We start from the raw sequence: 13,173 nt of genomic DNA, 5'->3' as shown, positions 1-13,173 counted from the left end.
TATATATAAAAAAAGTGAACATTGACCTAACCCTTACCTTAGATGAGAACTAACTCAAAATACATCATAGGTCAAAATTTAGAATGAAAAATTATAAAACTTTTAGAGTACTATGCTAAAAGCATAATCCATAAAAGAAGAAAAGTGATAACTGGATTCCATCAAAATGAAATACTTCTGCTGAACAAAAATCCCTGTTACGAGAATAAAAAGACAAACTGCAGATTGGGAGAAATCATGTGCAAATCACTAACAAAGAAGGAGGATTTACCTACGAGATATCCAGATTTCACCTACTGCCACAGTGCGAGGCTCAAAGATAGACAAATGGACCGACTGAATAGAAAGAAATACTAGAAACAGAATCACACATATAAGAATAGTTGATGTCTACTACACAAATAGAACAGGGTAGAGAACCCAGAAATAAAGCCACATATCTAAAACCACCTGACCTTTGACATAGTTGACAATTACAAACAATGGGGAAAGGATATGCTATTCAATAAATTGTCAGTGCAGAAGATTAAAATTGGACCCTTTCCTTTCACCACATACAAAAAATTAACTGAAGATGGATTAAGGACTTAAATGTAAGACCCAAACCAATAAAAACCCTAGAAGAAAACCTAGGAAATGCCACTCCGGATATCAGCCTTGGGAAAGAATTTATAACAAAGTCCCCAAAAGCAATTGCAACAAAAACAATAATTGACAAATGGGACCTAATTAAAGAGCTTCTGCACAGCAAAATAAACTATCAACAGAATAAACAGACAACCTACAGAACGGGAGAAAATATTTGTGAACAATGTATCTAACAAAGGTCTAATATTCAGCATCTATAAGGAACTTAATTCAAAAAACAAATAATCCCACTAAAAAATGGGCAAAGGACATGGACCCTTCTCAAAGGAAGACACACATACGGCCAACAAATCTATGAAAAAATGCCTATCATCACTAAACATCAGGAAAATGCAAATCAGAACCACAGAGAGATACCATCCCACCCATCAAGACGGCTGTTATTAAAAAGTCAAAAAACAGATGCTGGCAAGGTTACAGAGAAAAGATACCAAAAAGATACATGGATCCATATGTTCATCGTAGAGCTATTCACAATAGCAAAGACATGGAAGCAACCAAGATGCCCATCAACAGTGGACTGGATAAAGAAATGTGGTACATACACACTATGGAGACATACATGCGGCCAAAAATCATATGAAAAAAGGTCAGCATCACTGATGATTAGAGAAATGCAAATCAAAACCACAATAAGATACTATCTCACACCAATCATAATGGCTATTACTAAAAAGTGAAAAAGTCAGATGCTAGCGAGGTTGTAGAGAAAAAGGAATGCTTATACACTGTTGGTGGGAGTGTAAATTAGCTCAGCCATTGTGGAAGACAGTGTGGTGATTCCTCAAAGCCCTAAAAACAGAAATACTATTCAACCCAGCAATCCCATTAATGGGTATTTACCCAAAGGAATATAAATTGTTCAATCATAAAGAAGCATGCATGATGTTCACTGCAGCAATATTCACAATAGCAAAGACATGGAATCAACCTAACTGTCCATCAATGACAGACTGGATAAAGAAAATGTGGTACATACACAACCATGGAATACTATGCAGCCATAAGAAAGAATGAAATCATGCCCTTTGCAGGGACATGGATGGAGCTGGAGGTCATTATCCTTAGCAAACTAACATGGGAACAGAAAACCAAATACTGCAAGTTCTCACTTATAAGTGGGAGGTAAACAATGAAAAAACATGGACACATAGAGGGAAACACACACTGAGGCCTATTGGAGGGGGAAGGGTGGGAGGAGGGAAAGGATCAGGAAAAATAGTGAATGGGTACTAAGCTTAATACTTGGGTGACAAAATAATCTGTACAACAAACCCCCATGACACAAGTCTACCTATATAACTGTGAAAAAAAAAAAATAAATTGGACCCCCCAAATCACTAAGCTTAAAGAAAAACTCAAGCTGGAAACTGTTTAAGGCAAACCTGTCTCCCATTCTATTCAGCTATCCCTGTGCTCACTGAGGTAAATGCATATCTGATGCCTCCTTTAGAAAGGCTAATCAGAAATTCGAAAGAATACATCTGTTTGTCTCTCACCTATCTGACCTGGAAGCCCTCTCCCTGCTTCGGATCTTCCTGCGTTTGTTTCAAGTTATCCTGACTTTCCAGACTAAACCAATGTACTTCTTACATATATTGATTGATGTCTCATGTCTTCCTAAAATGTGTAAAACCATGCTGTGCCCCGACCACCTTGGGCACATGTCAGGACTTCCTGATGCAGTGCAATGGGTGTACATCCTCAACTTTGGCAAAATAAACTTTCTAAATTAGCTGAAATCTGACTCAAATTTTGGGGTTCATATAACAAACCTGTACATGTACCCCTAAACCTAAAATAAATGGTAATTTTCAAAAAAAGGAAATGTAGCACATAAGCACCATGGAATACTATGCAGCCATAAAAAAAAAATAAAAAATAAAAAGAAATTATGTCCTTTGCAGTAATGTGCATGCAGCTGGAGGCCATTATCGTAAGTGAAGTAACACAGGAACAGAAAACCAAATATCACATATTCTCACTTATAAGTGGGAGCTAAACACTGAATACACATGGACACAAAGATGGGAAAAACAGACACTGGGACTGCTTGATGAGGGCGAGTCAGACGGAAGTATGGGTTGGAAGACTATCGGGTACTATGGTGAATACCTGGGTGACAGGATCATTTGCACACTAAGGCTTAGTGACACACAATTTACCCATGTAACCTCTCTGCTCACATATCCTCAGAATCTAAAATAGAAGTAGAAGAAACAAAAAAAGAATACATAATGTATACTGAAGGTACCATGGCAACAGGGCAAGGATGGTAATTTCCGTAAAACATGTTGAAACAACTGGATATCCATATATTTTTTAAATGTCTTCTAAAACAAATCATCTAAAAAATAATTTTAGGTGAGATCAAAATGAGGAAAACAAAACATTCATGCTTATAGAGTATAACGTAGGCATACATCTACAAGGCCTTAAGATAAAGAAGATCAAGAAACACTCCTTAAATAGTACACAAAAAACACTAACCATAAACGAAAAACAAGCAATTTCATTAGTAAGATATAAAACGTAAGTTATAGCTTGGGAGAAGATACAACACATATATGAAATAGAGGCCTAATAACGATCATAGTATAAAGCCCTTTTATAAATTCACAAGAAGGCAAACAAACTAAAACAGTTTTAAAAGATGCTCATAATAATACTTCACAAAAGATTTCCAAAATGGAAAAGTTGTTCAACATCATTAATGAAGAAAAATCAAATTAAAACTACTCTGAATACTACTACATAATCACCAGAATGGCTAAAATTAAAAAGACAATTTCCAAATGTTCATGTAGACATGGAGTCATGTGAATGGTCATAAACACCTGGTGGGTTTTAAATCTTTGCAAGTACTTTAAACAACTCTTGGGCAGTGTCCACTAAAGTTGAAATACCTATAGGCATATCTCAAAGATATAGCAGGTGCAGTTCCAGACCACCACAATAAAGCAAATATTACAATAAAGTGAGTCACACAAATTTTTTGGTTTCCCAATACATATTGAAGTCATCTTTACACTATACTGCAGTCTATAAGTGTGCAAAAGCATTATGTCTAAAAAACTACAATGTACATATCTAATTTTTAAAATACTAAATTGCTAAAAAATGCTAAGAACCATGTGAGCCTTCAGCAAATTGTAATCTTTTTGCTAGTGGAGGGTCTTACCTTAATGTTGATGGTTGCTGACTGATCAGAATGGTAGTTGTTGAAGATGGCTTTGGCAATTTTTTTAAAAATAAGACAACAATGAAGTTTGCTGCATTGATTGACTCCTTATTCAGAAAAGACAGCTCCATAGTATGCAATGCCACTTATTAGCATTTTACCCAGAGTAGAGATTCTTTTAAAATTGGGGTCAATCCTCCCAAAGCCTGCTGCTGCTTTATCAACTAAATTTATATACTGTTTTAAGTTTTACAAAAAGTAGATTTTTTTTTTTTTTTTGTTAACGGTTAGGGTCTCACTGTGTCACCCAGGCTGGAGTGCAGTGGTGCAATTATGGCTCACTGCTGCCTTGAACTTCCAGGCTCAAGGGATCCTCCCACCTCAGCCTCCTGAGTGAGTAGCTGGGACTATGGGTGTGTGCCGCCACACTTGGCTAGTTATTTTATTTATTTTTTTTATTTTTTGAGACGGAGTCTCGCTCTGTCTCCCAGGCTGAAGTACAATGATGTGATCTTGACTCACTGCAACCCCTGCCTCTCAGGTTCAAGTGATTCTGCTGTCTCAGCCTCTCAAGTAGCTGGGATTACAGACATGCACCCCCATGCCTGGCTAATTTCTGTATTTTTAGTGGAGATGGAGTTTCTCCATGTTGGCCAGGCTGGTCTCAAACTCCTTACCTCACATGATCTGTCTGTCTCAGCCAAAGTGCTTGGGATTACAGGCATCAGCCATCATGCCCAGCTTATTTTTATTTTTAAATGGGGTCTTACTTTGTTGCCCAGGCTGATCTCGAACTCTTAGCCTCAAGCCATCCTCCAACCTTAGCCTCCCAAGTTGTTGAGATTATAGGAATGAGCTACCACATTTGGCTACCAGGAGTAGATCCCATTTCAAGAAACCACTTTGTTTGCTCATCTGTAAGAAGCAATTCCTCATCTGTTCAACTTATATCATGAGATTGCTGCAATTCAGCACACCTTCAGTCACCACTTCTAATTCTAGTTCTCTTGCTATTTCTACCACATCCACAATTACTTCCTCCAATGAAACCTTTAACCAATCAAAGTCACCCACGAAAGTTGGTTGGAATCAACTTGTTCCAAACTCCTGTTAATGTTGATATTTTGACCTCCTCCTATGAATCATGAATGTTTTTGATGGCACCTAAAATGATGAATCCTTTCCAGAAGGTTTTCAATTAACTTTACCCAGATCCATCAAAGGAATCACTATACATTGCAGCCATAGCCTTACAAAAATGTGTTTCTTAAATAATACGACTTAAAACTCAAATTAATTTTTATCCATGGACTGCAGAATAGATGCTGTGTTAGCGGGCATGAAAACAACATTCCTCTCCTTGTCCATGTCCATGACCAGGGGCACTGTCAATGAACAGTAATATTTTAAAAGGAATCTTCTTTTCTGTGTAGTAGGTCTCAACAATGGACTTAGAATATTCAGTAAACCCTGCTATAAACAAATGTACGTCATCCAGACTTTGTTGTTCCATTTATAGTGTACAGTCAGAGTATATTTAGCATAATTCTTAGGGATCCTAGGATTTTCAGAAGGATAAATAAGCATTGGCTTCAACTTAAAGCCACCAGTTGCATTAGCCCCTAACAAGAGAGTAAATTTCTCCTTTGACTCTTTGAAGCTAGAAATTGATTTCCCCTTTCTAGATGCAAAAGTCTTAGATGGCATCTTCTTTTAATAGAAGTCTGTTTTGTCTTCTGAAAACTTTCGTTTAGTGTAGCCACTCTTATTAATGATCTTAGCTTGATCCTCTGAATAACTTGCTGCAGCTTCTACATCAGCACTTGCTGCTTTACCTTGCACTTTTATGTTATGGGAACAGCTTATTTCCTTAAACCTCATGAACCATTCTCTGCTAACTTCAAAATTTTTGCAGGTTCCTTACTTCTGTCAGCCTTTGTAGAACTGAATAGAGTTTGGGCCTTCTCTGGATTAGTCTTTGGCTTATGGGAATGTTGTGGTTGGTTTCATCTTCTATCTAGACCACTCACACTTCCTATCAAAGATCATTAATCTCAGATTACCATAATAGATGTAGTACTAATGAAAAAGTTGGAAATATTGTGAGAATTACCAAAATACGACACAAACATAAAGTGAGCATATCCTGTTGGAAAAAATGTTGACAGACTTACTTAACACAGGGTTGCCACAAACCTTCAATTCATAAAACACTCAATAGCTGCAAAGCACAATAATGCAAAGAGCAATAAAACAAGGTATGCCTATATGCCTTAAGAACAATTGTACTCCTAGTACAATTGAAGAGACTGAACACATTTCACACCAAAAGACATGTTCATAATACCTTTAATCATAATCACTCAAAACTGAAAAGCCAAATGTTCATCAAAAATAGAGCAGATTAAGTATAGTGTAGAATACGAAGTAAAAAAATTAAACCATGGCTATACTCAACAACGCTGATAAATCTCAAAAAATTTAATAATATCACATCAAAGAATTTATATGGTTTGAACTCATCTGTAACAATTCAAAAAGTAGGCGAAACTAAATTATTATGTTTAAAGAAAACACTTAGGAAAATGGTATAATTAGCATAATGGTTCCCTTGAGCTGGGATGGGAGAGTTAATTGAAAAATGCCTTTTGCTACACTGGCAATATTCCATTTCTTGATCTAGGTGGTTTTACATTGGTATACATTTTGTGAAAAATCATTAGGCTCTATATTTTTATTTGAGGTAATTTTCTATGTGTAATATTTTACATTTTAAAAAAAGGTTTAAAAAGACAACTATTTAAGTCAGAGAACCCCTCATTTATCAATAATGGTAGCCAGACACAAAAACTTTCAAATTTATAAATCAGATACATTGATGGGGTGAAGCTTCAATGGCATTTATAAATAGTAAATTTAAATAATGCACATCTCTCATGTTACTAAAATATAATTTAATATAAAAAAACTAATTTACATAGATGTGAAGACCATATTATCTAAACTCAATATTAAATATTTTTTCCTAAAAAGAAAAATAATATAGGTATTCTACAGAATAATTATAAGCACTATTTCCGTTACATGCCAACTAAGTGGATTAGAGAGAAAAATGTGTACAGTTGTTCCAAAGAGAAGTTTCCAGGACTCATAGCAAAGATAAAAAAGGACCTGGTTGGTTATGTGGATATACAAAGTAGAATGGTTGAGTATGCCAGCATGTCCCATAGAGTAGAAGACGCAACAAAGAAGACAGCAAGAGGTACGGAATTAGAATGTTTGCTTTTTCAGAGCAAATGCATTTCAATTATGTTTCAGCCTTCTGCTGAGCACCATAACGAGCTTTTGGGTAGTAAATATTTGTTAAATTAAGTATTAGATAAAGAATTCTAAAATATAATCATTGAAAACTTCATCACATTTTGCCTTCTTACTTAAAAAAATCATGAAAAGTTTTTAAATTCAAAAATTAGTCCAGGATACTGTACCTGAATAAGTGATGCTGCTTTATTTTGAACTTTTTCCAGCTTTTCCTTTTTTAATATTAATAATTTTCTCTGTGCTAAGACTCTTCGCCAGTATTTCTGAATGATGAGTGCCGCATTAACTCTTTTTCTCAATCTTTGTTTTGCTAGAAAATTGATTACAGCTGATTGAATCATTCTTGCAGCTTTATCTCTCTCCTAAAATAAAAAGTCAGCAAATGTAAATTAAACACTCGCTTAAGACCTTAAATTATTCTTTGTAAGATAATCATATGTTAAACACCAATTAAATTGATCCTGGAAATACAACACCCCCACGCTTCTTGTGTTCATCTTTGGAGTACTGATAATTCCAGGCATGTCGAAAGGGCTGATAGGTGGGCTTGCAGATATGTTTGTATGACGAAACAAAGATTCCTAAGAAATAGTCTAAGATAAAGATCAGACATGTTTAATCTATCACAAATCCTCAGTAATCAAGATAAAGGCTATTTGAAGTGTAATGTGGTATGTTTCTCAGATTTGGGTCCACTAGATTCAGGACTGACTTTTAGGAAAGGGGTGGATTGTATGAAAAAAAAAATGTGTTAGAGAATTGTAACAATTTCAAAAAAGCAAAACACTAAAGGGGAGAAACAAAATACCTCCTCCTTTAGCATAGAATATATTGTGGTCTTAGGCCACACAAGCTCAAGAAAAAGAGTATAGTTTGGGTTATGAAAAGTGGTATCTGAGATGCCCAACACTCGTGGTCAAAGAGGAGCCAGCTCCCTAGTTATGTTAGAGAACAATACCCTCCATATCTCATTTGTTACTTCTGATAATAAATTGCCGTAAATAATAACATATTCTATGTCCAGCACCATTCTGAACACTTCACAAATAATCCACTTAAATCTTACAACCACCACCCTAAGAAAAAATGAGCAAATACTACTCTTATGATCAGTAGAAAACTGAGGCAATGAGGTTAAGTAGCTTGTTAGTTTATTGGCATTATAGCCAGGATATGAACCAGGCAGTTTGGCTTTAAAGTAACTTTGCTATACTGTTCAACAGTAGATTTCTCAATTTACTTCACTGGAATCGGAGACTAGAAAATGAACTATTTCCTCTGGTGGGAAGGAATAACTTATGGCAGAGATGTTTGGCAGCTATTTGTGTTGCTGTCTGGGACAGTCCACCATGCAAGGGTAGGCTCTACACAGAGATGAGCTATAATTCCAATTATTAATTAATAACAATCAGTGGATGGTATCTGTGCATGAAAATTATACAATAGGGGAAACAACTATGGAAATAATCAAATTGTTATTTTTACATATAAAAAAGATGACCAATAGATTGAAACATAAATACTAAGGAATGGTAAGGGCTATATATTGGATCATTCCTCTGGGGAGAAAGAGTAGACAATTCTAAAATCAGGCTAAGGGAATTATGTGTTTAACAAGTTGATTAAGTCATCTAACACCATTGTCAATGCCCTTCTGAAACCTATGGCCTTTAGGGATGTAGAGGCTCAAGTTAAAAGCACACCCCTATTAGAGTAAATAAATAAATACATAAATCAGTAAAATTTTCAAATGTTGCAGTTCAGAAGTATATTGCATTTGAGTCAAAAGTTGTAAGAGTCAGGGCATTCATGGACAAAAAAGCTAAAGTAAATTGTAACTTATCTCAGTTTTTAGATCATCTCTATAGAACTAAAGTACAACCTTACATGCCATTAGAGAAGTTAAAGACGGAAAGTAAATAAATTAGAAGAGGCAAATATATTACCAAATTTAGCAAGTATTTGAAAATTATATATACTGATGATAAAAGTTTCCATGCCTGTCGTCATTGACCCTTTTTAATCAGACTGTTGTTGAGTCAGCCAGGTACCAGCTTATTTCTTTCATCTTGCCTTATATATATAGGGCCAAATTCTAGGACTTCTTTTGCTTTGGAGTTTATGGCTATTTGCTGACAGGAAGAACTGAGAGCTGTAATGTACCAGGGGATGCTTCAATAATTCATCAGGTAATTTTAGTTACTTGTCAAAGTTTCTTTGTCACTGTAAAAGTTTCAGCCACTCCATTATTAATAGATTCATATGAATTATAACATAAAAGCAAAATATAAAACCTGAAAAATAGCTATCTCAAGTTAATATGTTTAGTAGCTTGTAATAACATAGGGAGCCTGCTGCTTAATGTTCTAAATAGAAAATGGAAAGATATAATTGGATGTGAGGTAATTGTATAAAAGAGGGAGTATGGTCACCAAGAGAAAGGAGAGAAGCAGTGGTCTGACTGGGTACAAGAAGTTTAACCATTAAGTATAGAAATTTCTCTTAATTTAGTCCTTCAAAAAATGGAAACTTCTACTATTTGCATTAAGGAAATAAATCAAGAAAAGGGTTCTCACCAGCAAAAAGTTAAGAAAATTCTACAGTTAATATCAGACTAAGACCAGGTGCAGTGGCTCATGCATGTAATCCCAGCACTGTGGGAGACAGAGTCAGGCAGATCACTTGAGGCCAGGAGTTTGAGACTACCTAGGCAATGCGGTGAAATCCTGTCTCTACAAAAAATACAAAAATTAGCCGGGCGTGGTGGCATGCACCTATAATCCCAACTACTCAGGAGGCTGTGGCACAAGAATGGCTTGAACCCAAGAGGCAAAATCTGAAGTGAGCAAGATCGCACTATTGCACTCCTGCCTGGGTGACAGAGTGAGACCTTGTCTCCAAAAGAAAAAAAAAATCTGATTAATATAAGGCTATCTTAAGCAGAAAATAAAAGCAGAATACATATATATCTATCTCATGTAATTCTAAAACTCTCATTTAATGCAATATACAATGGATGAATCAAATAGCTTGAGGACTGGTCAGGGGAGACACTTTCCTGAACTCTTCCAATACCTGTGGAAGTATTGGAAGCTTCTAGGGGAATTGCTTTAGGAAAGTTTTCAGGAAGTTATTCTCCAAGTGATATGTAGGTAGGGAGGCAGATCCTGAGTTTAGGGGCACTATAGGGCACAGAGCATGTATAGTAGCAGAAAAGACCATTTGTGAGTATTAAGACCCTGCCTATTTCCCAAACTTTACTGTGAAGAGTTTGAGTAGGGGAAAAGAAAATTATTTCAATTAGTCTTATTTCCAAGTCTGGTGTGATATGAAAAAACATATATTGTGTTTAAAAGTTGTCAAAATTTAGCTGTTTTACACAGCTACCAAGAACTTTATCATAGATGCATTATATTTCAAAGTTGAGAAGGAATATTGGGTGGAATGTATTTCTGAAATATTTATGATAAATGTTACTAGGCATGGATACTTGTTTTTTTTTTTTGGTTTTCCAAATAAATAAATACAATATTAGTTAGTAGATGGAATAGGGAGATGAAAAGATTGAAATAGTTTGTTCAACTTGATCAAGGAGACCATTTTTTAGATTATTAAAAATAACAATTTTCTCAGAACTTACGAAAAAAATGTTTTACATTAATGAAATTTTTGTACTATTGGGGTCACAAAGGGAAACAACAAATAACACCTCTATTTTCATGCCTAGAACCTAACATTTTGAAAAATTAATAGCAGAAACCAAAATACCAGTTTTAAAACTAATAAAGGATAAAGTAGGAGACAGCTTCATGGCAAACAAACTAAGCTTACTAGTTAAATCACAAAATCAGACACTTGATGCTCAGGCCCAGGCAGCACTAGTTGAGGTCAAGCTTCACACGGCACCAATTAAAAAATTAATGGAAAGCTCCTGCTCTCTAGAGGCAGGTTAGATTCCAACAGGAGGAAAGGAAGAACTGAGTCAAGCATCCCTATGTATTCCTCACAAATTTAAAAAGCAGATTAAGTTATTCCTCTTCCTTTCTTGGAACAGACTAAGTAAAGGGGTGGACAGAGACTGGAAGATATATCAAACGAAGAGAACATTAGCAATTAGGGAGAAATACTCATACCTTCCCAACCCAAAATACATATACACAATTAATTAAATTTATCATAATAATGCCATACATCAGTAAAATGTAAAATCATATGAAAAATCAATCAACTGATATCTTAAAAAGTAGAATTCACACTACAGTGGTTTCATATTCTAGGAGTACCTGATGGCGTTTGAGATCTGTTTTTAGTTTATATTTTCTCCATGTTGTTTGTATGAGTCGAGCAGCTCTTATTTCTTTACGAAGATCCAAAAGCCTTGCACAAAGAAATGACAAATAGGTAATAACCACCTAAAAAAAACCCACAGAAGATAAAAACAGAATATCAACAGAGAATACAGTACTTACTATCATCTTCTGAGACTTTTATTATTGAATTAATAATTAAGAAACTCTTCTTTTACTTACCTTTTCATCTGGAATTGTATTTGACATATCTGAATGATTAATCATAGCAGGTATTCCACCAAGGTCTCTAACTGCAGACCTAATCAATTGAAAATTTTTCTTTTCATTTTCTAGGAGCTCTTTGTATAGTTCTGAAGTATTTTCTATTATGCAGGAGGAAAGGAGAAATTAGACAGTTGTAGCTTCAAATCAGACATGGCAAAGAATTGGAAAAGTAACAAAAAGGGACTAACCATGATCAAATGCTTTAAGAGACATATCCAGAGAACTGTCATCAGATTCAGATGATGAATTTAATACCACTGAACCAGTTTGCGTACATTCCACAGTTTGAGTAGTACGCTGACATATAGCATCAAATGGCACATAGCAAGGATGGTAATGGTGGATCAGGTAACATAACACACGGCCATCTGAGAAAGACACTGTAAAATTCTCCACCTGATTGAAAATGCCAGAAAAACAATTAACTGCATTTAGAAAGTAATATAGACACAATGGTTTGCAGAATACCTGTGAATGGTAGAGGTAGGGACTGGAGTGACAAACCTACATGGCACGTAATGGCAAGGTTGACTGTTAACCTCTAAAGTTTAAAAGAAAGGAATAAAACAGAGTCTCCCCTAGAACCTTGTGTGAGATCATGGCACATCCAACACGTTGATTTCAGACTTCTAACCTCTGGAACTGTGAGAGAGTAAATTTCTACCTTAAGCCACCTAGTGTGTAGTAATTTGCTATGGTAGTCTTAGGAAACTACAACAACAAGCAATGAGAGTGAATTCTCATTATTTGTGAAAACTAAATTGTGAATACTGAACCATTGCACAGAGGAGAAATATAAGGTTAGTGTGCTGTGAGCCTCTGGTTATAAAGTTTATCAACCAATCCACACATAACCTTGTTTTACATGTGTTTCTGATCCAATAACACTAACTCATGGCCAACAGCATTATAATTCATGCCTGCATTAAAATTAGTTAACGCATATATTTTCTGTATATGGCACATCACAGTCTTCTCCTAAGAACACTAGACAGGGCTTCATTACTACAGTTGAAGGCCATTTTAAACAGGGAACTCACCAACAAAAAGCACAAAAATGCAAAAAAGCACAATGCTAAATAGGTCCTGAAAAGATGCTTTTTTACAGTATAAGAGCTGAAACAAAAAGACAGAGCACCACCTTGTTTGACATCAGCTTGCAACGAGTGACTAGGCATTCACACGTCAATGAATGACCACAAAATACTGCAACTACTAATTTTGGCATTAAAAAGAAATTTTAGCTAGTATGCAAATTCCAAATATGGAATTAATATTGATGATCAGCTTTGTCTCTCTAGTATTCAGTTAAAACATAGAAGATTATCCATATGTTTAACAATTTTTCTACTAATAACTTCTTGGTATAACCATATTGCAAGGTTTACCATATTGAGTTACACATATCCTGTATCACTGTTCCTGTCTTATGTTTGTTACCAGATAGTT

General features: G+C 35.3%; 1 protein-coding gene across 3 annotated transcripts in view; it reads right to left on the bottom strand.

Moving 5' to 3' along the window:
* Positions 1-13,173, bottom strand: part of ASPM (abnormal spindle microtubule assembly) — a 70,153-nt gene that overhangs the window by 33,751 nt on the left and 23,229 nt on the right. For all 3 annotated transcript variants that reach the window (XM_021929062.2, XM_021929064.2, XM_009190955.4), the window contains exons 14-17: positions 11,913-12,120; positions 11,680-11,822; positions 11,434-11,562; positions 7,318-7,512 (exon numbers count right to left, since the gene is read on the bottom strand). In XM_021929062.2, the coding sequence (XP_021784754.2) occupies positions 7,318-7,512; positions 11,434-11,562; positions 11,680-11,822; positions 11,913-12,120 (675 nt within the window). The remainder of the gene's footprint in view (positions 1-7,317; positions 7,513-11,433; positions 11,563-11,679; positions 11,823-11,912; positions 12,121-13,173) is intronic.

Source organism: Papio anubis, chromosome 1 (genome assembly GCF_008728515.1).
Source record: "Papio anubis isolate 15944 chromosome 1, Panubis1.0, whole genome shotgun sequence".
NCBI lineage: Eukaryota > Metazoa > Chordata > Mammalia > Primates > Cercopithecidae > Papio > Papio anubis.
The sequence above is the reverse complement of the archived record's forward strand: the minus strand, read 5'-3'. Positions and strand labels throughout refer to the sequence as shown.